The sequence below is a fragment of the Peromyscus leucopus genome, chromosome 8b (genome assembly GCF_004664715.2).
Source record: "Peromyscus leucopus breed LL Stock chromosome 8b, UCI_PerLeu_2.1, whole genome shotgun sequence".
NCBI classification, from domain to species: domain Eukaryota; kingdom Metazoa; phylum Chordata; class Mammalia; order Rodentia; family Cricetidae; genus Peromyscus; species Peromyscus leucopus.
In genome coordinates this window covers 90,585,962-90,609,690 of record NC_051086.1, presented here as the reverse complement: position 1 = coordinate 90,609,690, position 23,729 = coordinate 90,585,962, and the positions used below count along the sequence as shown (strand labels likewise).

The 23,729-nt window shown below is 50.4% G+C and overlaps 1 protein-coding gene across 1 annotated transcript; it reads right to left on the bottom strand.

Annotated features, from left to right (window-relative positions):
- Positions 1–255: 255 nt before the first annotated feature.
- Meox1 (mesenchyme homeobox 1) lies at positions 256–23,368 on the bottom strand. Its single transcript, XM_028882527.2, has 3 exons — positions 22,888–23,368; positions 2,923–3,095; positions 256–1,448 (listed from the first exon to the last, which is right to left on the bottom strand). The coding sequence occupies exons 1-3, from the start codon at positions 23,009–23,011 to the stop codon at positions 1,326–1,328; spliced, it is 420 nt and encodes a 139-aa protein (XP_028738360.1). The 5' UTR covers positions 23,012–23,368; the 3' UTR covers positions 256–1,325.
- Between the last annotated feature and the right edge of the window lie 361 nt (positions 23,369–23,729).

The window sequence follows — 23,729 nt, the reverse complement described above, 5'->3', positions numbered from 1 at the left end:
GAACTCTGACCTCTGAAAGAGCAGCAAGTGCTCCTAGTCACTGAGCCATCCCTCCAGACCGGCACCCACCTTTTGAAGAACCTGTGGGAGGGTACTTTGGTCTAGGTGACTTCTCTCCCTTCTCTCTTTCCTTTTCTAGACACGTTCTGGGTAATCATTAGATGAGACTCAGCATTACACATGAGAGCCATGACTCCACATTCTATAAAGAAAAAGGCCAAAAACCTTGCATTTTTCATTGATTTATTTCTTTGAGAGTTTTTTTTTTTTACAAATTGAATTGACCTTACACAATTAGCTTGATGTAATCTTAGGGAAAAAATTTTGAAGTATACTTTAGGGATAAATGATACATGCTCTAACCTGCCAATCCATTTGACAGTCATTTTCCAAGCTTTTGTCTTTATGGAGGGGCGGGGGGGGGAGGGGGAGGGACTTGGGTTATTTTTTTAAGCACCCATGACCAAATCTACATGCAAGAAATTAAAATACTTGCTGACATCCTTCTGCAACATCAGCAGGGACTGGGAGGCCCAGCATCTAATACTGAGGCACACAGGGGTCTCTTCCAAGACTGCTGTTGCCGGAGGCTCTTTGCCCACCAAACCTTGAAGCAGCAGCAGCCTTAGAAGACGGGTCTGAGGTCTGAGCTGCGCATGTGTGTGAACCTGGGAGTTCTCACAAAACAGCCTTTGGGGAACACGCAGGATAGGCCAAAATGCATCCCAAGGAGGAAGGGGGATGGTTTTCCTGTCCTGGTTTGTAGAGAGTCCACAAGATGCTGCAGCCTGAGAACCTTCTACTCCAGAGGTCCACATGTCTGGGTCGGTCCTCGTCCACCAGCTCTTATGCTATCCTCTCCATCCTTAGATACAGGAGCCACTTTCTAGCCTCCAGCTCAATGGTGTGAACATCTGGAGAGGGTTTTGCTTTCACAAGTCACCAGCTGGAACCAAGGAAGGGATTCTGCACAATCCAGACGGGGGCCAGACCCAGAGGAGACCTTGGTGGAGGAGGGGGATGGCAGGATGTGTGGGGAGCCGCCAAGAGACCCAGAAAAAAAGTGCCCCGATGCTGTTTCTAGATCTTCCCAGACCAGCAGGTATAGTGGAGTCCAGGAGAGTGTGGGAGGCTGAAGCCCTGGGGGAGGGGTTACAACCTCTGGGGAATTCAAGGCTCCCACACACTGGGTAATTCCACATCTAAGAGTCATAAGGTGTGCAGAGGCTCCTCAGGGTCAGTCCGGAAGAGGTGACCGTGGGACTAGGTGGAGGGTGTAGGAAAGGGGGTTCAGTCTTCCTTGGCTTTTTGGTCTTTGGCGCATCTCACTCTGAAGTTGGAGAAGCTGCCGAGTCCCCGTCCTCTGGGTCCTGCTCATGAGGGGACACAGGCTGACCCCCCTTCACACGCTTCCACTTCATTCTCCGGTTCTGGAACCACACTTTGACCTGGGGGAGGAAGCAGAGGAGTAGGGTCACTCCAGGGTCGCTCCGGGGCCAGGGTGACCCCTCACTGTGCTGTTGCTCACGCTGAGTGGGTCCAGGATCTGGAGCTCTCACCTGTTGCTCTCCATCCCCCAAGGATCCAGGGAGTGGGGGGGGGGAGGGAGAACAGGCAGATCTGCCCGGAAGGAGGCCTGCCTGGGCCTCCAGACGTCAGGCGGGGTGGCGGTGGCGGGGAGTCTCTGAAAATCACTCTACATTGTCCTTTCTACGCTCCCTGTCTGCTCCTCCACAATGGGCCCCCCAGTCTCTCAGTCTCTACTCCCCAAAGAACTGAGAACAGGACCGCCAGCCTCATCCTTCAGCACACTGATAAATCACCTTTGACTTTCTGTAGCTCTGATCAACACACGTTTTAAAGGCTCTGACCTTCATTATCGCATGACATTGGGTTTATGATCCTATTGCAGAGATGGAAACCCGGAGGTCACAGGGGCCAGGATGCGGCAGAGGCAAGATTTGAATCTAAGCCTTCTGATTCCAAACCCAATACTCTTGCAGAGCACTCCAGCAGCTGAAGACTGCTGTTAAATGTTGTTATTACCACTGTTATGGCACACAAAAGCAGGTGTGATGTTTCAAGGAAATGCCCAAGACAAGGGCCAGAGAACTCTCCCTCAGTGTTCCAGGACCCAGTTGCAAATCTACTGCACCTGAGAACTTAATTCAGATGCAGGTTCCCAGTCCCACTCATTATTACTGCAAAACTGTTCCCTGGAATCTGCATTTTGTTTTATCTTTTTAAAAAAATGGGTCTCATGTAGCCCAGGCTGGCCTCGAACTGACTATGCAGCTAAAGATGGCCTTGAATTTATGGTCCTCTGACCTCAGCCTCCCCAGTGTGCTGAGATTACAGACATGATACCATGCCCTGTTTGTGGTGTGGAGATTAAACCCAGGGCTTCCTGCATGCTAAGCAAACACTACCAGTGAGCTACATCCCTAGCCCATCTTTCGATTTCTTTGAAGACAGTTCCTTAGGCTGGCCTCAGCTCACTATGTAGCCCAGGGTGGCCTTGAACTCACGATCCTCCTGCCTCTACCTTTCAGGTGCTGAGTTTACAGGTGGGAGGCCCAACACCTGGCTTTCAGAATCCCCATTTAAACAGTTGCCTGGGTGAATCAGAGGCAAACGCGGGTTCAAGTTTGGGGAAAATCAGATCTCAGATGTTCTAATCCTTGTTCCCATGAGAAGTACCCCGGGGGAACTTCGGAAACCTGGGCTGCTCAGACTCCATCCCAGACCAATTACAGTCGTCTCCATGAGTGGGACTCAGCTAATTCTCCCCGGGATGCTTTATTGTCAGGTGCAGCTGTGGTTGAGAACCATGGCTGGGTAGAGGACGGGAAGGGGGTCCAGACAAGGGCGATGGCAAGGAGGTGAGCAGACAGCAGGAGAACACTGAGCCATGGGCCCCACCTGCCGCTCTGAAAGGTCCAGGTTGACTGCGATCTCATATCTTCGGAGCCTGGTCAGGTAGTTATGGTGGGCGAACTCAGCCTCCAGCTCCCGCAGCTGCTCCTTGGTGAAGGCGGTCCTTTCCTTCCGGGCCTTGCTGCCTCCTTCTGGCTTTCCTCCATTCTCCTGGTTGTCTGTTAAGAGAAGGCCCCAAAAGGGGGAGACATGAGTGAGCCGAGGGGGGGCTCAGTTCCCTCCCATTAGTCCGCAAACAGCTGGGCAGCATTCTCTGGCATCTCTCATTTAAAATACACTGAAAAGCTCTGGTGTTCCTCATCCTTCTGGCATCTTGTCCTTAAGAGGGCCAAGAAGTGTTTTCAATCCCAGGAACACTCAGCAATCCCCCCACCCACCCAGATTTTTCCTTCCCAAGGCACCTGAAGGCTCTGTCCCGATGTTTAAAGTCCCTAGCTCCAGCCTGCCTCCTGGAAGGCCTCAGTAGCCTGCAGCTTGAGGGGCCCTGCACTCCAAGACAGATTCTTTAAGTTCCCAGGGACGGAGGTGTGGCTGAGGGGCACCCTGCAGCCTTGCCAGGGCATTCTGGGTATTGGGTATTCTGGCCCTGGGGCCCATGCCTGGTCTGGTCAAGGCACTCAGCAGTGAGACAGGAAGGGGAGAGCTGCCGGCCACGGCACCTGCAGCAGCAGCTTTGATGAAAACGTGTGTCAAACAGAAATCACTGTTGCACCAGAAACTGCCGGCCACGGGACCTGCAGCAGTAGCAGCAGCAGCAGCAGCAGCAGCAGCAGCAGCAGCAGCTTCCACTGAAAACTTGTGTGAAATAGAAATCACTGTTACAGCCGAAACTCACACAAGTAGGATGGGAAACTCAGCAACCTTTGTGTGTGTGTGTGCACGTGTATGCGTGTGCATGGAGGCCAGTGGTCAACATTGGCTGTCTTTCTCTGTCACTCTCTATGTTCAGCTTTAAAACAGCAGATGTTTATTTAGTGTGTGGGAGGGAGTCAGAGGACAACTCTTGGGAGTTGGTCCTCTCCATTCACTGTGTGGTTCCAGAGGCTGAACGTACACCATTGGGCTCTTCCATAAGTGCCTTATCCCCTGAGCCATCTCACTGGCCCTCTACCTTATTTTTGGAGACAGGGTCCTTCACTGAACCTGGAACTAACCAATTTGCCTAGACTGGTTGACCAGTAAGCCCCAGGGATCGGCCTGTCTCCTCTACCTGCTCAGTCCTAACATTACAGGCATTCATCACTTTGTCTAGAATTTTTGTTTGTTTGTTTCGAGACAGGGTTTCTCTGTGTAACAGCTCTGGCTGTCCTGGAGCTCACTCTGTAGACCAGGCTGGCCTTGAACTCACAGAGATCACCTGCCTCCGCCCCCGGAGTGCTTGGATTAATGGCGTGCGCCGCCACCACCATCTGGCCAGAATTTTTTTTTCCCCCAAACATGGGTACTGGGACTTGAACTCAGGTCATTGTTCTTGTACAACAAGCACTTTGTCAACTGAAGCGTCACCCACCCAGCCTCGCCCCCCCTCCGCCTCTCCCCCCCCTCCGCCCCCACCCCATCAGTCTGGTGCAGGGTCAAGGGTATACACCACTGCTTTAAGACCAGATTGCTGGGATGTTCCCCAGGCCCCAGCAGCGTCGCCATGACAGGGAAGCTGGTCTCACACACACTGGAGTCTGCCCTAGAAGGCCAAGTCTGGAGAACCTTCTGGAACCCTGGGGCTTCCGTTAGACACCGGGGCTCAGTCCTAACCCGTGACAGGGCCAGGAAACAGTGTCCACCTGCATTTGCCTCTTCCTCTCCACACTAACCCAACCGAGTGGTTTCAGTATTGACCATACTTCACAGACCGACACAGGAACAGCTTCGCCTAACGGCTAAGCAGGGGAGGCAGGGCTCAGACCCAGGCGGTTGGGTTCATACACCGTCCCAATATGAGATGTCTTCGAAGAGTTCACAAGCTGTGAAGTCTGGTGCAGCTAGGAGAGACCGAATCTAGGATGAAACGTCACTTTTTTTTTCAAGAGCAGGCGGCTGTGCCCTTAGCAGCGGCAGTGGCGGAGAGGCCACAGGCAGGGGACTAACACACCCGCACAATTAACTAACAATTGACAAAGTTGGACAGGCAACTGCCCCAGGAACTGTTCCTGCCTGGGGAGGGGCACGTAACTCATCGGGCTTTCTCTTTCATGCCTCTTTTTAGTCTTGGAGACCTGGGGTCAGGAAATACGCTTTCTGTGAGCTGAGCCCTATCTACGTTCATTCTCTCGAGAGAATCGGCCCCCACCTAGCTGAGGTCCTGGGTCCTCAGAGCCTTGAGCCTAACTAAGCCACCTGCAGGGTATGTGCGTGGAAGGATGCAGGTCCATGAGTCAGGCACGCGAAGTCGCTCAGATCCTCAGCTGGGAGGCCAGCTTGTGGAGATGGCTGGGGACCCCACTTTAACCCCGAGATCCAGTTTGCAACTCTGGTCCTGGCTGCTTCCCTTCTCAGGCAACCTGTTTGTACCTCAGTTTCTTCAGCCGTCTTCTCATCATCCGGCTGCCTGAGAGAAACGCTCAGGAGGGCGACTGGAAGGCCAGGGAGTGGGGTCGGGGAGGGTACTTGTGGCTCAACTCTCCATGGGGTCTGTGATGGGACGCCACCCCAAACCCCTCCCGAGGCTAGGGGAGGGGAGGAGCCGGCCACCGGCTCTCTGCCCAGTGGCCGCCGGCTCAAGGCCGGAGAAGGCGGGCCCAGACCCCGCCCGGATGCCGGAGCGTGGGCTGGACGGGAAGGACGTGCAGTCCCGGGGCCGGTCCCCTAGGAGTCCTTCGGCCTTGGCGGCTGCCAGCGCCACTAACCCTCCTGGCGGCGGGCCCGGGAGGGTCGGTCACGCAGCGGATGCGAAGGCCTCCCCGGAGCACATCTGACCCGGTTGAGGCCAGGAAGCCCGGGAACCACTGAGATTCACGGTGTCCACAAACTCCTGTCCCGGGGGCCCCACGGTGTTTCCCAGCCCCTCCTTGTCACAGCTGCGGGAGCGGATACGCCAGGGGACTTTTACTGAGGATTCAGTCTCCACTCTCTTCTTTTCCAAGAAATTGGAGAAAATAAAGCACCTAGTTGCAAAGCTAATTTTTTTTTTTAAAGACAGAATTTCATGTCGTTTGGGCTAGCCTCAAGCTTGATAGGCTGTGGAAGATGACCTTCAACAACTCATCTTCCTGCCTCCACTTCCCAAGTGGTGGGTCTGTAAGTCAAGGCACCACCAGGCCGGGCTTGCCAAGGCTAATATCAAAACAACACCGGAGTCTTGGTCTCCAAGTCTTCGGGAAGACCCGGATAAGCTAATGTGTGTGGGAATGCTCTTAAAACCTAAGTTAGCGGGCAAATATCAAGATATTAATTGTTCCAATGTTTCAATTTCATGAGATGCCATTGAAAACTCTGGGATGGGATTAGTGACAGCTAGTTTTTTTCTCTTCCATTCTTTCTTTTTTTTTTTTCAGACAGAGTCAATTCATGATGTCCCGGGCTTTCCTCAAAATGATGCTTCTCTTGCTTCAACCCTCTCCGTTCCGGAATTACACATGCTGCCAGGTGTGGCTAACCACTGGCATGCTCTCTGCAACCAGATGTACCCACTTCCTCGATCCTCACCAAAACCCCACTGCCAGTGGCTCCTCTGATCACCCCTGTTTCTCGGCATGGTCATGTGGATTAGCCTGGATCCTCTGGCTAACGCTCTCTCTCGGGGTTGTGACTACTACCTGGTGGATAGGAGGCATCTGTTTAAACTACTCCTGGTTAGAGGGAGGAAGCCTAGGAGCTTACCCAACTGTGTTTACGTGAGAAAAGAGAGATTTGAATCCAGATCCACCTGACTAAAGCCACGGTTCTCAACCATGACGTCAGAGTCTCCATCTTCAGGCTGGATGCCCCCAGGCAGGGCCTGGAAATGGGACATAGCCTGTCTCCACCTCTATGGTTCCCCGGGGCCCCACTTTGGGGTTCCCATCCATATCCACCTGCCTCTTCTCCCAGGCCTGCCTCCGTGTGCAGAGCTGACCTACCACACCTCACAGAACAACGCCTTATGCCCCTAAGTCCTGAACACAATCCTCTCTAGAAAGAAGAACTGGGAGAAAGGGAGGGGCCCCTCTGCAGCCGCCTGTGGACAGATTGCCATGGAGACAGCCTATCTCCTGCATCTCACTGTCCTGATTTGGATTGTGACATTTCAATACAACATTCCTCCTACAACGGGGACACTTGTGTCCCTCATCAACTTCCCAGAGTGGGACAAACTCTTGTCACTATCACAAATGATGAGATGGCCAGAAGTCGGAGAAGGAGCTGGGAAATGGAAGAGGGAATTTGTGTTGCAACAGTATGAAAAAGTCTGTAACATTTTATCAAGACAAAATAGTGAGGACTTCCCTGACTCTTCCTGCCTGAGATCCACACACAGTTCAGGTGCACAGTACTGCAATCAAGGAACTCATGCGCCCTGACCACAGAGTACATTGTTCATTTTTTTTTTTAAGGTTATATATGTGGGTGTTTTGCCTGCGTGTATGTTTGTGCACCGTGTGTGTGCCTGATGCCAGAGGAGGCCTGAAGAGGGCATGAGATGCCCTGGAACTGGAGTTACAGAAGGTGTGAGCCTTCATATAGGTGCTAGGAAATGAGCCCTGGTCCTCTGGAAGAGCAGCCAGTGCTCATAAGCCCTAATCCATCTCTCCAGCCCCTATGAAGTGTATCTCTATCCCCTCCGCTTTCTGGATCTGTCTCCCCATGTATAAAGTGATAGGATTAGATGGGATCCTCATCCCCATGAAGTAGTGATGTCAGAGTTCTCTCCAAGCCGTGAGCCCAACACCCTCCCCGGCTTCCCCTAATTCTTTTGCTTTTCCTCACTGGCCCGGAGGAACCAGAGGCCCTTCCAGCCTTGGACGCTCTTGTTTTAGCTCGTCCCCCCTGTTCCCTTGAGTCACAGCTGATGGTCTGCTCATTGTTTGCTCACAAAGCCCCCTCTCATCTTTCCATGGCCCTCAGCCCAAAGATCAGAATGCCCCAGGGAGTTTCTCTTCCGTGTGCAGAGCTTCTGTCCCTGGCCCAGGGAAGGGAGTGGGGGGGAACTGTGTTGGCAGAGGCATCGGAAAACCCTTTGGAGAGCCTGGGTCTTGCCATCTGCAGGTACTGGCCTCAGGGAGGAGCTTCCTGACCTCAGCAGAGTCTCCCTGCAGTTCTCCAGGCCTCAGTTTCCTCATTTGCAAGGCAAGAATAGTTACACCCATCACGAGCATAAGGCTGCTCAGAAGGCAAAATGAGACTGGTGACGTGTTAGCCCATTGGATGGCGCTTGCCAAACGGCACACAGTTGAGCCTGTCTGAAAGGACCAGCAGGAGACACCCTGTTGGACGTGATGTTTGAAAGATGATTCCACAGACCTAGAGAAGGAGATCAGAGGGTACCACATCCCCAGATCTGTGTACAAAGGATGCATGCCTGCCTGCCTACCTACCTGCCCATCCTCTCTGCCTTCCTTCCTTCCTTCCTTCCTTCCTTCCTTCCTTCCTTCCTTCCTTCCTTCCTTCCTCAAGACAGGGGATGGGCTGTCCCAGAACTCACTATGTATCTCAAACTGTCCTTACATTTATGTTGAACCTTCTGCCTCAGCTTCCCAAGAACGGGAATTACAGGCCGGAGCTAAGGATGTCTTTCAAACATCTGTCTTTGCAGTGCCTCTTTCCCGTCTTCACGTCTTTTCAGTAGGTCAGCAGCTGTGGCCACCCTCAGCTGCTATTGCTTGAGTCCTCTATGGGACTCAGGCTTCCAGGCACCATGGCAGAGTAACCGTGCTCTGTTCGGGTCTGTGCAGGGAGGAGGTGAGCACACTGATGACTTCCTCTGTGGTTAGTGAGGAGCTGCCCCCCCCCTCCGGTACTGCACAGCCCTCAGATCAAGCAGGACCACAAGGGGACACTCAATAGTGCCCAGAGAGATGCAGACAGGATGTATGTGTGATTGTGGTTCCCACTGGGGGCTTTTACATCATTTCGGCAGTAGCTGTCAGACCTGGCAGCGTTTCCTAAAGTTAGCGGACAGCCATATCAGGGTGACAGAGAGGCTCAGGCAGACTCAGTGGAACCCGCCTCTCTGGAGTACTGTATCTCTGCTCTCCAACTCTACCGCACCGTTTTGCATCATTTCTAACAGGCCGGGCAGAACACATGATGCTCTAGACTCAAACAGCATTTTGCGGTGAATAAAGCGTTTCTTTCTACCAGACAGAAACGTCTGGGCTTTTAAATCAACACCTGGATCACAGAATGGTAGAGCAGGAAGAAAAGGGGACTCAGGGATGCCCTTACGTCCTTTGCTGATTTTACAGCTGAGCAGAGGGTTGGCAGGGACCTTCCTGTAGACACACAGCAACCTAGTGGTCGAATGGGCCCAGAACTCAGGTCTCCTCCATAGGAGGTCATTTACACAGAGATCAGCCTGCTTCCTGTTACAGCCTCTCACAGGATTATTATTTTTTTCTTTTGTAGTGCTATGGACAGAACCCAGAGCTCATACACTAGGCAAGTACTTTCCCACTGAACCACACCCCAGCCTCTCCTGTTAGTTATTCTGTGCGGCAGGAAAGTACACATGAACCCATTGAACAGATAAAGAGATTAAGACCCAGAGACCACATGGCCTGCTAAGGGACATGGGGTCAGTTTAAGGCAACAGCCATTTTTCACACTACCTCAGGGAATGATGAGTATATAGACTATACTTCAAGGTGCTCTGGGAACAATGTCTGGGTCAGGGTCTTGGTCTGTCTCAGTGGGACACCCCAGGGAGGAGAGAGGAAGATCTATTTGGGGTGATACCTTGGCAAGCCCCTGAAAGAGGAGTCTGTGGTTTCCTGAGCTGTCTCGAGGCTGATACTTTGCCACACTCCTCGGGTCTGACACCTTTAGCTGCAGAAGGAGAATGGAAAGTCCCCTGAGGCAGGCAGGAATCAGACACAGACAGAGAGAGTCAGTTGGATGCTCACATCTGGGACCTGCCTGTCCTCTGAGCTCGGCTTGACCTTTTCACCAGGTGCTACACCATCCAGTGTCTAGACCCCACCATGGTCCTGCAGGTGCCAGGGAATTTACAGCAGGGAGGGGGCCCTGGGTCCTTCTGGAACAGGAATGCCAACCAGGGGAGTTTCACTGAGAGTCCCTGCTGGGGTGGAGCAGTGAGGGTGGGCAGTATTGATGGAGAGAGGAGGACCAGGCCAGGAGGGGTCGGGGAATTGTAGACGGGTCCAAGGTGCAGTGAGCTGAAATCGGGGTGCAGGAGGGGGAGGGGTGGAGAAGGAGGTGGGAGCATCAGCGTGTGTGTGTGTGTGTGTGTGTGTGTGTGTGTGTGTGTGAGTGTGTGTGTGTGTGTGTGAGTGTGTGTGTGAATGGGTATGTGTGTGTGTGAGTGTGTGTGTGAATGGGTATGTGTGTGTGAATGTGTGTGTGTGTGAATGTGTGTGTGAGTGTGTGTGTGAATGGGTATGTGTGTGTGAATGTGTGTGTGAATGTGTGTGTGAGTGTGTGTGTGAATGGGTATGTGTGTGTGAATGTGTGTGTGTGAGTGTGTGAATGTGTGTGTGTGTCCACCCCTACACACACACACCCAAATATGTTTCTAGAGAGCAGGCCCAGGTCCTCACAATCTAGGCAAGCATTTTATCACTGAGCTACACCCTCCAGTCTGGGGAACAGCCTTTGAGATAAACTGGGAAGGCACAGGCAGTGCTGGGCTTTGCGTTTTTGAGTTTCAGATGTCATCACTGGCTGTCACAGAAGAAAGTGTGGCCCTCAGGACCCAGGCCACTATCCACACGGTTCCTTTACACGGAGAATGAAGAGAACAGGAAAATACCATGAAGCAGTCAAGGATGGCGTGCATCTGGGCCAGAGGCAGAGAGATGGATAGGAAGGCCGGTGTGGGGGCCAAGAGGAGACTAGGTAGGTTAAGGCGCTGCCTCTGAGGCCTGCAGGGAACATAAGACCTGCTTCTCAATCAGCCACTCCTCCCTGCACCCAGGTGTCCCTGGTTTATTCAAGCCAGAGCGACAGGTCAGCAAGCAGGCAACCCCTGAGTTCTACCCCGCCCAGACAGTGGGCAGCCCTAAGGTTGTCCTTTGGCTGGCCTTTTCATGGTCTAATGGTTCCTTGGACCGTCCCCTCTTAGATGATTGGTAGACTCTGCTACCTCAGCAGAAACTCACTCTTTCTAGAACTTTGCAACTATGCATGGTCAGGAGCCTGAGCAGGTGCAAGAATTGTGCTCAGGCCTCTGAGTTCAGACACGGTTGAGGCTGGAGGGCCTATCTGGACCCTGGTCTGTTTTTCAGAGGACAAGCAGGGCAGTAACTGTGACTAAGAGACAAGGGACACTAGCAAAGTATAGAGTTGCTCTCTCCTCCCACACTGGCCACGCAGGGCTCTAGGGCTTCTGCTTACTGGGGGTTCTGGTTTTGAGATGGAAGAAGAGGAGCGGCAAAAGCTGTATGTCCCTCAGCACTCACCCTGCCCGGCACTGCACCAAGAACCCAGAGGGCCTGGCTGAGAGCAGATGGCAGTGACTCTCACGGAGCTCAGGTCACTGTCCATGGCCACCCAGGATGCAGCCTGTCTCAGGGAGAGACTGTGAAGAGAGAAGGGTGCTTTGGCTCATCTGAACCCCTGCCCCACAGAGGATCCTTCGGTCAGCTCAGCCCACATGTCTATGCACCTCGATTCTGGCCTGGTTTGGGATTGAAGTTTGTTGCTTCTGAAAACACCCTTCTAAGTGAGGCTTTCAGAGTCCTGATGCACTTCAGATATGCATGGCACAGGATGGAAACCTTCGTGCCAGGCAGTGTGGCATGCTCTCAGAGAGAGGGCAAGACAATCAAGAGTGAATGAAGGAATGAAGGAGTGAATGAATGCTGGGCTTCAATTGAGTGGATGTTAAAAGAGTGCCTCCTGTGTGCAACGTGTCATCAGGAAGACTTCACAGAGGAATCTGACCTCCTTTTGGCCCTCTAGATCTTTCTATTTGAGGGAAGGTGTAGAGTCACAGGCATCTGGATGCAAGGCCACCTGGGGTTGATGACATCATGGAGCTAGGAATATGGCCCAGTTCAAGCCTGCAACAGGGGAGGTCAAGAAAGAATTCCTGCTGGGAGTAGTGGTGCAGGCTTAATAGCACTAGGGGGAGAGGTGGATCTTTGTGGATTCCAGGCCAGCCTGGTCTACAGAGCGAGTCAGACAGTAGGCAAATGAACTTATTGAAAAAAAAAAGAAGAAGAAAAAAAAAGAAGAGATACCAATAGATAGATAGAGATGACCTCAACCTCATAAAGGCCCTACATGAAAGTCACGCTAGTGTCTACTATGGTGAAAATCAAGCCAGATCAAAAAAAAGATAGCGGTGTGGGCAGCCTTTAATCCCAGCACTAGGGAGGCAGAGCAGGTGGATCTCTGTGAGTTCGAGGCCAGCCTGGTCTACAGAGCAAGTTCCAGGGCAGGATCCAAAAGCTACAGAGAGAAACCCTGTCTCGAAAAACCAAAAAAAAAAAAAAAAAAAAAAAAAAAAAAGACTAAGGTGAAGAAACCCACCATGCCACCTCCAGCACCCTGGCACCAGAAGTCCCAGACAGAGCCATCAGGCCAGAAAAGAAATGAAAGAGTGAAACGAGGGGCTGGAGAGATGGCACAGCTGTGAAAAGCACTGGCTGCTTTGCAGAGGTCCTGGGTTTGGTTCCCAGCACCCACACGGTGGTTCACAACTAACTGTAACTCCAGATCCAGGGACTCCCTCTTCCGGCCTCCATGGACACTGCACACATATGGTGCATGGAAATACACGCAGACAAAAACACCCATACACAAAAAGTGAAAAGTTTTAAATCTTTTTTTTAAAAAAAACCGAGCAAGGTAAAATTATCTTGACAGGTGCCACAGTCTTACATGTAGAAAATGTTACGGGTCCCACAATCAAGAACTTAGAGTTGATAAATTCATCAGAGTTGTAAAAGAGAATACAAGAAGTCACTTGTGTCTAAGTGTATGAACGACCCAAAAGGTAAGTTAAAGTAATAGCATTAAAAATACTTCAGAATAAGTGGAGCTAAAGAGACCAAAGGTCTCTATCCTGAAAGCCACAAGATGTTGCTGGAAGACATTGAACATGAATAAACAAAAAGACATCAGTGCACAGACTAAAAGACAAGATTGCTAAAATGTCCACACTATGCAGAGCCCCACAGCAAATTCCATTTAAACCCTGTCAAAATCCCAATAACATTTTGGACCATAAACAAAATCTTCCTTTTTTTTTTTAACATGAACATTTAAAAAAATAATGTATTTAACTTTATTTTTCTGTGTATTGGTGTGAGGGTGTCAGATCCTGTGGAACTGGAGTTACAGTTGTGAACTTCCATGTGAGGACTGGAAATGGAACCTGGGTCCTCTGGAAGAGCAGCCAGTGCTCCTAACCTCTGAGCCATCTCTCCAGCCCCCAAAACTTAAATTCTTATGAAAATGGAATGTCAAAGGACTCCAAATGGTCATGATAATCTTCAGAAGGAAAGAAAACACTGGGAACCTTGGGCTCCTAATTTCAAAACATATTATTAAGTATGATAATCAACTGAAATACAGATGAAGGGGAAAGAGGAGAGAGGCCAGAAGTTCATTCTCAATAGGTGGCCAGGGCTGCACAACAGGAAATAATAGACAGCTCTGCAACAAATGATAATGGGAGACTGTACACAGACACAGACACTACACACACACACACACAGAGACACACACACACAGACACACACACACACACACACACACACACACACACACACACACACACACACACACACACACACACACACAGACACACACACACACAGACACACACACAGACACACACAGACACAGACATACACAGACACACACACACACAGACACACACACACAGAGACACACAGACACTACACACAGACACTACACACACACACACAGACACACACACACACAGACACAGACACACACACACAGACACACACACACAGACACACAGACACACACACACACACACACACAAATGGTGCTGAAATTCCACTAGAATCAGGAATAAAACAAAGCTGTCCACTCCCTCCATATCTATTCCATATAGTACTTGACATTCTAGCTAGAGCAACAAGATAACTGGAGGAGATCAAGGGGATACAAATTGGAAAGGAAGAAGTCAAAGTATCGCTATTTACAGATGATATGGTAGTATACATAAGCTACCCCAAAAATTCTGCCAGGGAATTCTGACAACTGATAAACACCTTTAATGAAGTGGCCGAATACAAGATTAACAACAACAACAAAAAAATCAGTAGCCCTGCTATATACAAATGATAAATGTGCATGCCTTTAATCTCAGCACTCAGGAGGCAGATCTCTGTGAGTTCGAGGACAACCTGGTCTACAGAGTGAGTTCCAGGACAGTCAAAGCTACATAGAGAAACCCTGTTTCGAAAAACCAACCAACCAACCAACCAATCAAACAAACAAAAAACAACAAAACAAACATACAATAAATGGGCTGAGAAAGGACAGCTAAAACAATCCTGTACAATAATAGAATTTCTAGAGGTATCACCCTTCCTGACTATAGTAATACAAACCACATGGTATTGGCTTAAATCAGACAGACTGATCAATGGAATGTAATCGAAGACCCAGACATACATCCACACACCTATCCTGATTTTTGACAAAGAAGACAAAATTATACAGTGGAAAAAAGAAAGCATCTCCAACAAATGGTGCTGGTCTCACTGAATGTCGACATGTGGAAGAATGCTAATAGATCTATATCTATCGTCCTGCACAAAATTCAAGTCCAAGTGGATCACAGACCTCAACATAACTCCAGACACACTGAACCTGACGGAAGAGAAAGTGGGGAGTAGCCTCGGATGAACTGGCACAGGAGACAACCCCCTGAGCAGAACAGAAGAGTCATAACAGTGCAGGCACTAAGATCAACAATTAATAAATGGGACCTTGTGAAACTGAGAAGTATCTGTAAGGCAATTGTCAATAAGATAAAACGGCAGCCTACAGAATGGGAAAAGATCTTCACCAGCCCCGCATCTGACAGAGGGCTGATCTTCAAAATATATAAAGAACTCAAGAATCTAGACATCAACAAACCAAATAATCCAATTTAAAAATGAGATACAGATCTAAACAGAGAATTCTCAACAGAGGAATCTCAAATGGCTGAGAAGCATTCGAAGAAATGTCCATCTTAGGGTCCTCCTTGTTAGCTAGCTTCCACAGTTCCAGAGAAGCTAGCTAACAAGGAGGACCCTAAGAGGGACACATGGATCACCCTGGAAAGAGGAAGTAGATGAGATCTCCCAATTAAAATGATGGTGAAGCGGAGCAATAGAGGGTAGGGGATGGGGAATGAGAACATAAGGGAAGGGAATGGTCGAGCTGGAACAGGGACAGAATGGGAGAGCAATGAAAGAGATACCATGATAGAGGGAGACATAATGGGAATAGGGAGAAACCTGGTGCTAGATAAGTTCCCAGGAATCCACAGGGATGACCCCAGCTTAGACTACTAGCAATAGTAGAGAGGGTGCCTGAGCTGGCCTACCCCAGTAATCAGATTGGTGACTACCCTAACTGTCATCATAGAGCCTTTATTCAGTAACTGATAGAAGCAGATGCAGAGAGCCACAGCCAAGCACCAGGCCAAGCTCCAGGAATCCAGTCAAAGAGAGGGAAGAGGGATTCTATGAGCAAGGGGGGTCAAGATCATGATGGGGAAACCTACAGAGACAGCTGAACCAAGCTAGTGGGAACTCATGAACTCTAGACCAACAGCTGTGGAGCCTGCATGGACTGACCTAGACCCTCTGCATATATGTTATAGTTGTGTAGCTTGGTCTTCTTGTGGAACTCCTAACAGTGGGAGCAGGGCTGACTCTTGCCTGCTTTAGGGACCCTTTCCTCCTACTGGGTTGCCTTGTCCAGCCTTAATACAAGGGAGGTACCTAGTCTTACTGCAACTTGATATGCCATGTTTGATATCCATGGGAGGCCTGCCCTTTTCTGGAGAGAAACAGAGGAGGAGGAGGAGTTGATGTGGGGGACAGAAGTAAGGTGGGGGAGGGGAGGATCTGAGAGGAGAGGAGGGAAGGAAACTGTGGTCAGGCTGTAAAAAATTTTTTTTAATTACTACAGTGAAAGAAAAAAAAATGGTGCTGAGTCCTTCCCTCACACCAAATAAAAATGAACAAGATGGGTTAAGACCTAAATGCAACTCCTAGAAATAAAAAACTCCCTGGGGGAAGTAGAGGGTAAATCTTAATGACTTTGCATTTGGCCATGTCTTCTTTGGTATAACCCCCAAAACATAGGCAACGAAAGCAAAATAAACAAACAAAAAACAGACAAAAACCAGTGCTGTGGAATAATCCTTTTGTATACTGTGAAGATGTGTTGCTCTCACTGGTTTAAGTAAAGAGCCAACTGGCCAATAGCTAGGCAGGAAGAGGTTGGGCAGGAGAGCCAGACTGAGCGAACACTGGGAAGAAGAAGGACAGAGTTGCCAGTCAGATGCAGGGGAAACGGGACATGTACAAAACGAGGTAACAAGCCATGAGCCATGTGACAGCAGGTAAAGGAATAAAAATGGGTTAGTTTAAGATGTAAGAGCTGGTTAGCAACAAGCCTAAGCTATTGGTCAAACATTTTAAATTAATAATAAGTCTCTGTGTAGTTATTTGAGAGCTGGCTGGAGGGACAGAAAAGTCTACCTACAAAACATGGTAAGGGAGGTGACTTGGGGTAGAAGCACTTGCTGCCAAGCCTGAGGACCGTTCCATCCCCTGGACCTACACGGTCAAGGAGAGAACTGACTCCAGCAAGTTGTCCTCCAGCATCTACACACATTCTGTGACATGCCTGTGCCTCCAGCCCCACCCCATGCACAGGGAGGGAGGTCTGCAAACAAACCAAGCCAGAAAATCAGAAGTGTTATCTAAGATGTGAAGAAATCGAAACTCTCATGTGCACTATTGAGAGGACTGCAAAATGGCACACTTGCTATGACAAGCAGTCTGAAGGTCCTCAGAAAATTAAACATAGGGCTGGAGAGATGGCTCAGGAACTAAGAGTACTCGCTATAGCCAGGCAGTGGTGGCACACGCCTTTAATCTCAGCACTCGGGAGGCAGAGCCAGGCAGATCTCTGAGTTGGAGGCCAGCCTGGTCTACAGAGTGAGATCCAGGACAGGCACCAAAACTACACAGAGAAACCCTGTCTCAAAACACCAAAACCAAAACCAAAAAAAAAAAAAAAAAAAAAAAAGACTTGCTGCACAGCCATGAGGACTGAAGTCTGGACCCCAGCAGCCGGATAACAAGCTGAGCACTTTGCAAATGCCTGGAACTCTAGGTCTGAGGGAACCAACTTCTTCTTCTGGCTACCTTACACACAGGCACATGCATGCACAGGCGCACAAAACACAGACACAGACACACACAACACACACACACACACAGATATTTTTTTTTAAAATAAACATAGAATAACCATATGACCCAACAGTTCCACTTGTGGGTATACATCTGAAATTAAAAAAAAAATAGTGAAAACACAAGGTCAAAGAGATACATATACACATTTCCTGAGGCATTACTCACAATCACCTAGTGATGGAGGTAAATGTCTATCGACAGATGAGCAGATAAGGGAAATGTGACAAAAACACACAGCAGAATATTACTCAGTCTTAAAAGGAAGACATCCTGGCCATGTGCTACAATGTCAATGAAACTTGAGGACTAACCGGTTCAGGAAGTATGGACCTGACATGAGTCCCGACCACAGAGTGGAATAAGCCAGTAACAAAAAAAGACAACTGCTTCGTGAGTCCACGCATGAGGTACCTATAACTCCCAAGCTCTTTCTGAGAGGCAGGCCACTGCCAGGAGTTTGGGGCATCTGATCCAAAGGGAAGCTCCATTTTGCAAGATGAAACGATTCTGGAAATCTGTCCTACAGCAGTGGATCTGTGGTTGGCTGCTGCAAAAGGTCATCTCAAAATTGTAAAGATGCCGATTTTTCTGTTGTGTTTTGGACTTTGAAAAGATCGTCCACAAGGAAAGAAATCTCAGTCAAGTCCCTTTGTGAAGTTGCAACAGCCAGGAGATCGGCTCAGGCTCTAGAACCACAGGACAGTTTGAAGCGTCCCTGTTTGTTCTGAGACAGCTCTCTCTGCTTAGCTCAGGCTAGCCTCAACTTTGCCATCCTTCTATCATCCCAGTTCTGCTGGGGTTTCATGTGTGGCCACCCCACTCAGCGAAGTTGAAGCTTTCTGACTATTGTTCTCGTTGATATAATGCTGTGTACAGTTAGAGCCACAGCCGTTTAACAGGGAGAAAGTACGACCAGAAAGGGTGGCCTTTGAGCTGGATATTAAAATATGTAGACGGGGGAAGGGAAACACCAGGGCAAAAGGGTCAAGTCAGGGAGGGAAGAGGAACAGGCAGGATGTGTGGGGAGGCCAGCACAAGGTGTGGCTCTGTAGGAAGGGAGGAGAAGGAGGAGAGGGGGCGAGGGAGAAAGAGAGAAGACAGAGGAGGAGAAAGAGTGAAAGAGAGAAAAAGAGGAGAGAACAGAGATGAAATGGAGAGAGAGAGAGAGAGAGAGAGAGAGAGAGAGAGAGAGAGAAGAGACAGAGACAGAGACAGAGACAGAGAGACAGAGAGAGGAGGGTTTGGATAGATAGTTGTGCGGGGCGTTGGAGAGAAGACCTCAGAGGACAGAATTCGGTGCTGGAGTCTGACAAAGGCGCTGCTTGGCCGATTGAGGGGCCTTCGGACCGGGGCCCGAGTGCTGCTCCCAGGCAGCGGGGCAGCCGCGCTGGTCACACGCAACCTTCCCTTGAACCCCGTCAGGAAGTCACCGAGAAATCCCCCATTCCCATAAATTAAGGACGACTACAGTAGCAGCCTGACAGTTTACGGGAAACAGCAGTGGCTTCGCAGCTGTCCCTGCCAGTAGGGATCTTTAACACCCCGGGCCGGGCTGGGATGGGTAAGATAAGACTGCGCTGCGGGGTCTCCCGAGACCTCTTGGGTGGGGAGGGGCACCCGGCTCTCTTGATCGTCTTCCTCAGAGACTCAGCTTCTGCTTCCAAGGGAGCAAGGTCGGGGAGTAGCGGGTAGGGGTGCGCTGGTGATGGAGATAGGGCGCAGAGTCCGAAGCTGGAGCCTCCTGGGCCAGCCAGTGTGAGACACAGTAACACCGGTCCCTACCCTTCCCCCCACAGCTCGGATTGAAGCGCTAATTGGTCACTAGATCAAAAGATTGCAAGAAGTTCACATATCCCACGGACCCAGGAATTTCTGAGACACTGTTATCTGTCATATTTAATTCTACTGTTCCCACCAATTTTTTTTTTTTTTTTTTTTTTTTTTTTTTTTTTTAAAGACGGCGTCTTATGTATCCCAGGTTGGCCTGGAACTCTAACAAGCAAAGGACCGTCTTGAACTTCTGATTCTCCTGCCTCCACCTCCAGGCATTCACTATGGCATCTTATTTATGAAGTATGGACCAAAGCCCGGGGGACTCCAGGCATGCTTGGGTGCTCTACCCACTGAGCTCCACCACCAGCCCTCATCCTATGTTCTTAAGCAGCAGTTCTCAACCTCCCTAACGCTGTGACCCTTTAGTACAGTTCCTCATGCTGTGGTGACCCCAACCATACAACTATTTTCGTTGCTTCTTCATAACTGTAACTTTGCTACTGTTATGAACTGTAATGTAAATATCTTTGTTTTTCGATGGTCTTAGGTGACCCCTGCGAAAACGATTCTTCAACACCCAAAGTAGTCGAGATCCACAGGTTGAGTGAGAACCACTGTTCTATAGGCTTAGTTCAGGAAATATGGACTGGACACCAGCCACAGCTGCTATGGAACTTTCATTATGCACCAGAAGCAATGTAAAATTTTCCAATCACTGTACTCACCCACCCAGCTGCTCTAGGTGGTAAGTGACATCATTACATTCCCATTTCTCAGCTCCGGAAGTAGAGGCTGCAAGAAAGTAACAGCGTTCCCGAAGTTGCAATGACCCTGTCTTTCCATCTACCTGACCATGAAGCACAGTGGACAAGGTTAGTCAACTTTCCTGGGCTGACTCATGGGGACTGGGATGAGGCACCTTGAACCCCAGCAATTAAGATAAATAATGTTTGAGTACATTGGGAAGTAGAGACAGAGAATCAAGAGGTTCAAGGCTAGCCTTGACTATATAGTGAGGTTGAGGCCAATCTGGCTTATTTGAGACCCTGTCTCAAATCAACAAAATAAAACAAAAACAATCAAAATTAAATATCTTGGGATGTAGCTCAGCGGTAGAACCCTTGCCAGACATGTACCAAGCTCTAGGTTGGGTTCCCAGGCCCCTTATGTTAATCCGTGATGAACAATAACAAAAACATTAATTAGAGGATCCGGGCCTGACTTCAGACCCTGGGGTAGCTCAGGGGCTTTTCTGCAGGTTTGTCTCTTGAGATTTCCAGATTCTGCAGTCAGTTGTGAGCCTTGCCTGTGACATCCCCCCTGGTGAGGCCCTTGGGAAGCTGACCCTCCTACCTCCTCCTTCCTCTGCAGTTAAATTCCAACACAGGCACCTGGGCAATAAAGATCTCCCTGCTGACCAGCCACATGGGATGGAGGGAAAGCCAGCTCACCATCCTGCTCCTGTGGTCTGTTTCCACTGCTGATCTGGGAAAGCCCCAAGTGGGGGATCCAAGGCCCCCCATGAGCGAGGGGGGGTTCTTTCTGGGTCAAGGGCTGACTTTCTGATGATCCACGTGGATGCTCCCTGTCTAAAGCATTGTTATTGGCTACTTGCCAAAAGGGAAGAAGGTGGGTCCATTGGGTTTTGCTGAGACTTTGCAGAAGTCCAGAAATCTCCCAGCTACTTTCCCCACAACCTTGGCCCTCAGTCTACTGGAAAGTGGCTAGATGCTTCTAGATGTCAACGGAACTGGAGGGGCAAGAGTGGCAGGTACTGCCAAGGAGAGAGCTGTAGCCCTAGGTGGGAGGGGCCGGCACCTGCTCTCTCCATCCCAACACTCACTCAGTTGAGTTAGTCCGAAAGGTTGATCCCACCTGCCAGGTTTAACCACTGGGGCTCTGAAGGGCCCCTCCCCTTAGCCATGAGGATGCACTGTGGTCATGGCCACCCACTGTCAGTACATCCAGAAGGAGCTTCAAGCCTTGGGATCAAATACCATGTGAAGACTGGGCGGGGAATCTCCTGAAGGTGTGGAGTTTGGAGTTTAGAATCCAGGGGCTCATTTTACTTCTTAGAGGACCAAGTCTGGTTTGTCTGATTTCCCAGACAAGAGACTTTCATCCCCCAAATAGAAAAGTCCGGGCTAACCTGGGCTTCAAGATCTTCCTGCCTCAGTCTCCTGAGTCCTCGGATTACGGTTTTATTCCACCAGGCCCTGTTCTTGTAGTGTTCTCTCAAACTCGGTCTCCTTTTTGACAGTGCGGAATGGGGATACCAACAAAACCTGCAGTCCCCATTCAAATTTGTGGGACTCAAAAACTGTCTGCAGCTCCCACCACTTGTAACTTCCTTCATTCCCTCCCCCCACGCACCCCTCAGAGCACAGCCTTCAGGTCTCCCCTTCCTCTTAGCCTGAGCTCTCCAGAGACAAGACCTCTTTTCTAGGATCTAGTGCTCAGGCAAAAGGTGGATACTCCTGATATGTACACTAGGTCAAAGGGGGCTTACGAAGAGAGACCCAGCAAGTTCTCCTTTGTCAATTAGTGCCCCTGCCCCCCACCTCTGATTAGGCCCAGAGAGGCCCTTTATATGTTCAGGTCAGTGAGTATTCCTATCAGGAGTGTAAGGGTGGGGGGGGCAGTGCATTCTGGGCAAGGTGGGAGAGGAGGCAGGGATCCAGACAAAAGGTGACTAGGGGGTGGGAGGGCCTTATGGGAAGATGAGGAGAAGCTAGGCATGCTTTCTCCAGCCCCTGGGGGCTTCATTTATTATACTCCCTGCCATAGCTGGCCTTGGCCCTTGCCTGCACCCACCTGCCTCGCTGTCTTTTCCAAGGCTGCGGTGGCCCCCAAAGAGAAGCCCTTGCAGCGCAGACTTCTCTGAGGCCCCAGCAGACCTTGTCAAGGTGAGCTGTCTGCTTAAGTACAGGCACCACCTCTGTGCGGTGATACCTCTGGGCAGTTTGCCGCAGACCCCACTCTCCCTCTGGCCCTCATCTCTCCCATCCCCGCCACAGCCCTGCTCCTCTGCCTCTGGGCTCCCGAGAGAGGGTCCTGGGTCTGGGTGGACACCCAGAGACCCAGCCTCACTCTTAACTCCCAAGCCTCAATCCTGGCCGAATGACAAGCTTCAGCTGTGGCTCTGGGACCATTCGGAGGCTGCCTGAGTGTGGTCTCCGTGGGCAGAGGCAGAGAGAGGCAGCCTAGCTCAGCAAGAGTTCTCTGCAGACCTCACCAGTGTGAATCCGGAGACTCCATCCCTCACCAGTGTGAATCCGGAGACTCCATCCCTCACCAGTGTGAACCCGGAGACTCCATCCCTCACCAGTGTGAACCCGGAGACTCCATCCCGTGCACCCTCCAAACCCTCCTTGACCCATTAGTCATTTTCTCACACACATTCTTTGCAGAGACCCAGAAATACTGGAGGGAAAAAAAATACCATCCCCACCACCAGAGAGTTCTAGAACTCCTACAGTAGAAGCCGCCTTGTACATTTGAGTAAGTTAGACAATGCCTTTTGAAGTTTACAGTAAGGGTCCCTAGGCTCGGAGAGGGCAAACAGCTTGCTCAGGGTGACGCAGTAAAGGAAAGGTGAGTCCTTCCCACCACCTACCTGACCGCTCTTTTTTCCTTCGGGATGATTTCTTCTCCGACTCACTGGCAGTGCTCCCAAGGACCATGTAGTCCTCACCCGATCCTCCGGTGCCGTCCACCAGGCCTGGGCTACCGGCCCCCATCTCTCTGGCGCTCCCAGCGGGGCCTGGGTTGAGCCTTTGCCCAGCTTCAGAGATGGGGAAGTGCCAGTCAGGGGTCTGTGGGAAAGCAGGATGTTGCTCATTGAAGATGCGCTCGGCCCGGGGCAGGCTGTGAGGAGTGGCTGCCAGGCAGGAAGCAGAGAAGTCGGGGTATGCTGCTGTCGCGGGGAAATCTGATTTTTGGTGGAAGGAAAACGGAGTCGGTGAATAATGGGACAGCCCTGGAGCGCTGCTGCCTTCCGAGTGGGGGTTTCGAAGGCAGCCCCAGACGGGGGCGGGGGGTGGGGGTTCCTCACGCAGCTGTGGGCTACGGGATCCATCTGCTGTCTGCTGCCTGCCTCAGTCCGTTCAAAGGTTTGCACTGCACTTTCTCTGTTCAGAGTTTTGTAATTAAAAAAAAAAAAAAAATTAAACAGTAGAGGAAAATGTTGAATGGAAAGTTTACCCCTGGAACCCAAACAAAAATTTTGCCTCCAAGTCCACAAACAGGTGGCCAGTAGCACACATGTGCATGCCCACACCTGTCTAGGCTTCGCGGCTGCCTTCCTGCCCCCTGACACACGCTGATTATCGGGGTCCCTTGTACATGTATTTGTTGCCTAGGGCACTAAACATTTTGACTGTCCTACCTCTGACCCACCCACACTGACAAGCTCTCTTCGCGGGACCCTGAGTGAATGCCTGCAGCGGGCTGGACCCG

Coding starts and splice junctions, on each gene's coding strand:
- Meox1 (XM_028882527.2), bottom strand. CDS start 23,011: ATGGGGGCCGGTAGCCCAGGCCTGGTGGACGGCACCGGAGGATCGGGT. Junction 3,096..22,887: donor AAGGAAAAAAGAGCGGTCAG/GTAGGTGGTGGG, acceptor TTCTCTTAACAG/ACAACCAGGAGAATGGAGGA. Junction 1,449..2,922: donor TGGACCTTTCAGAGCGGCAG/GTGGGGCCCATG, acceptor TTCCTCCCCCAG/GTCAAAGTGTGGTTCCAGAA.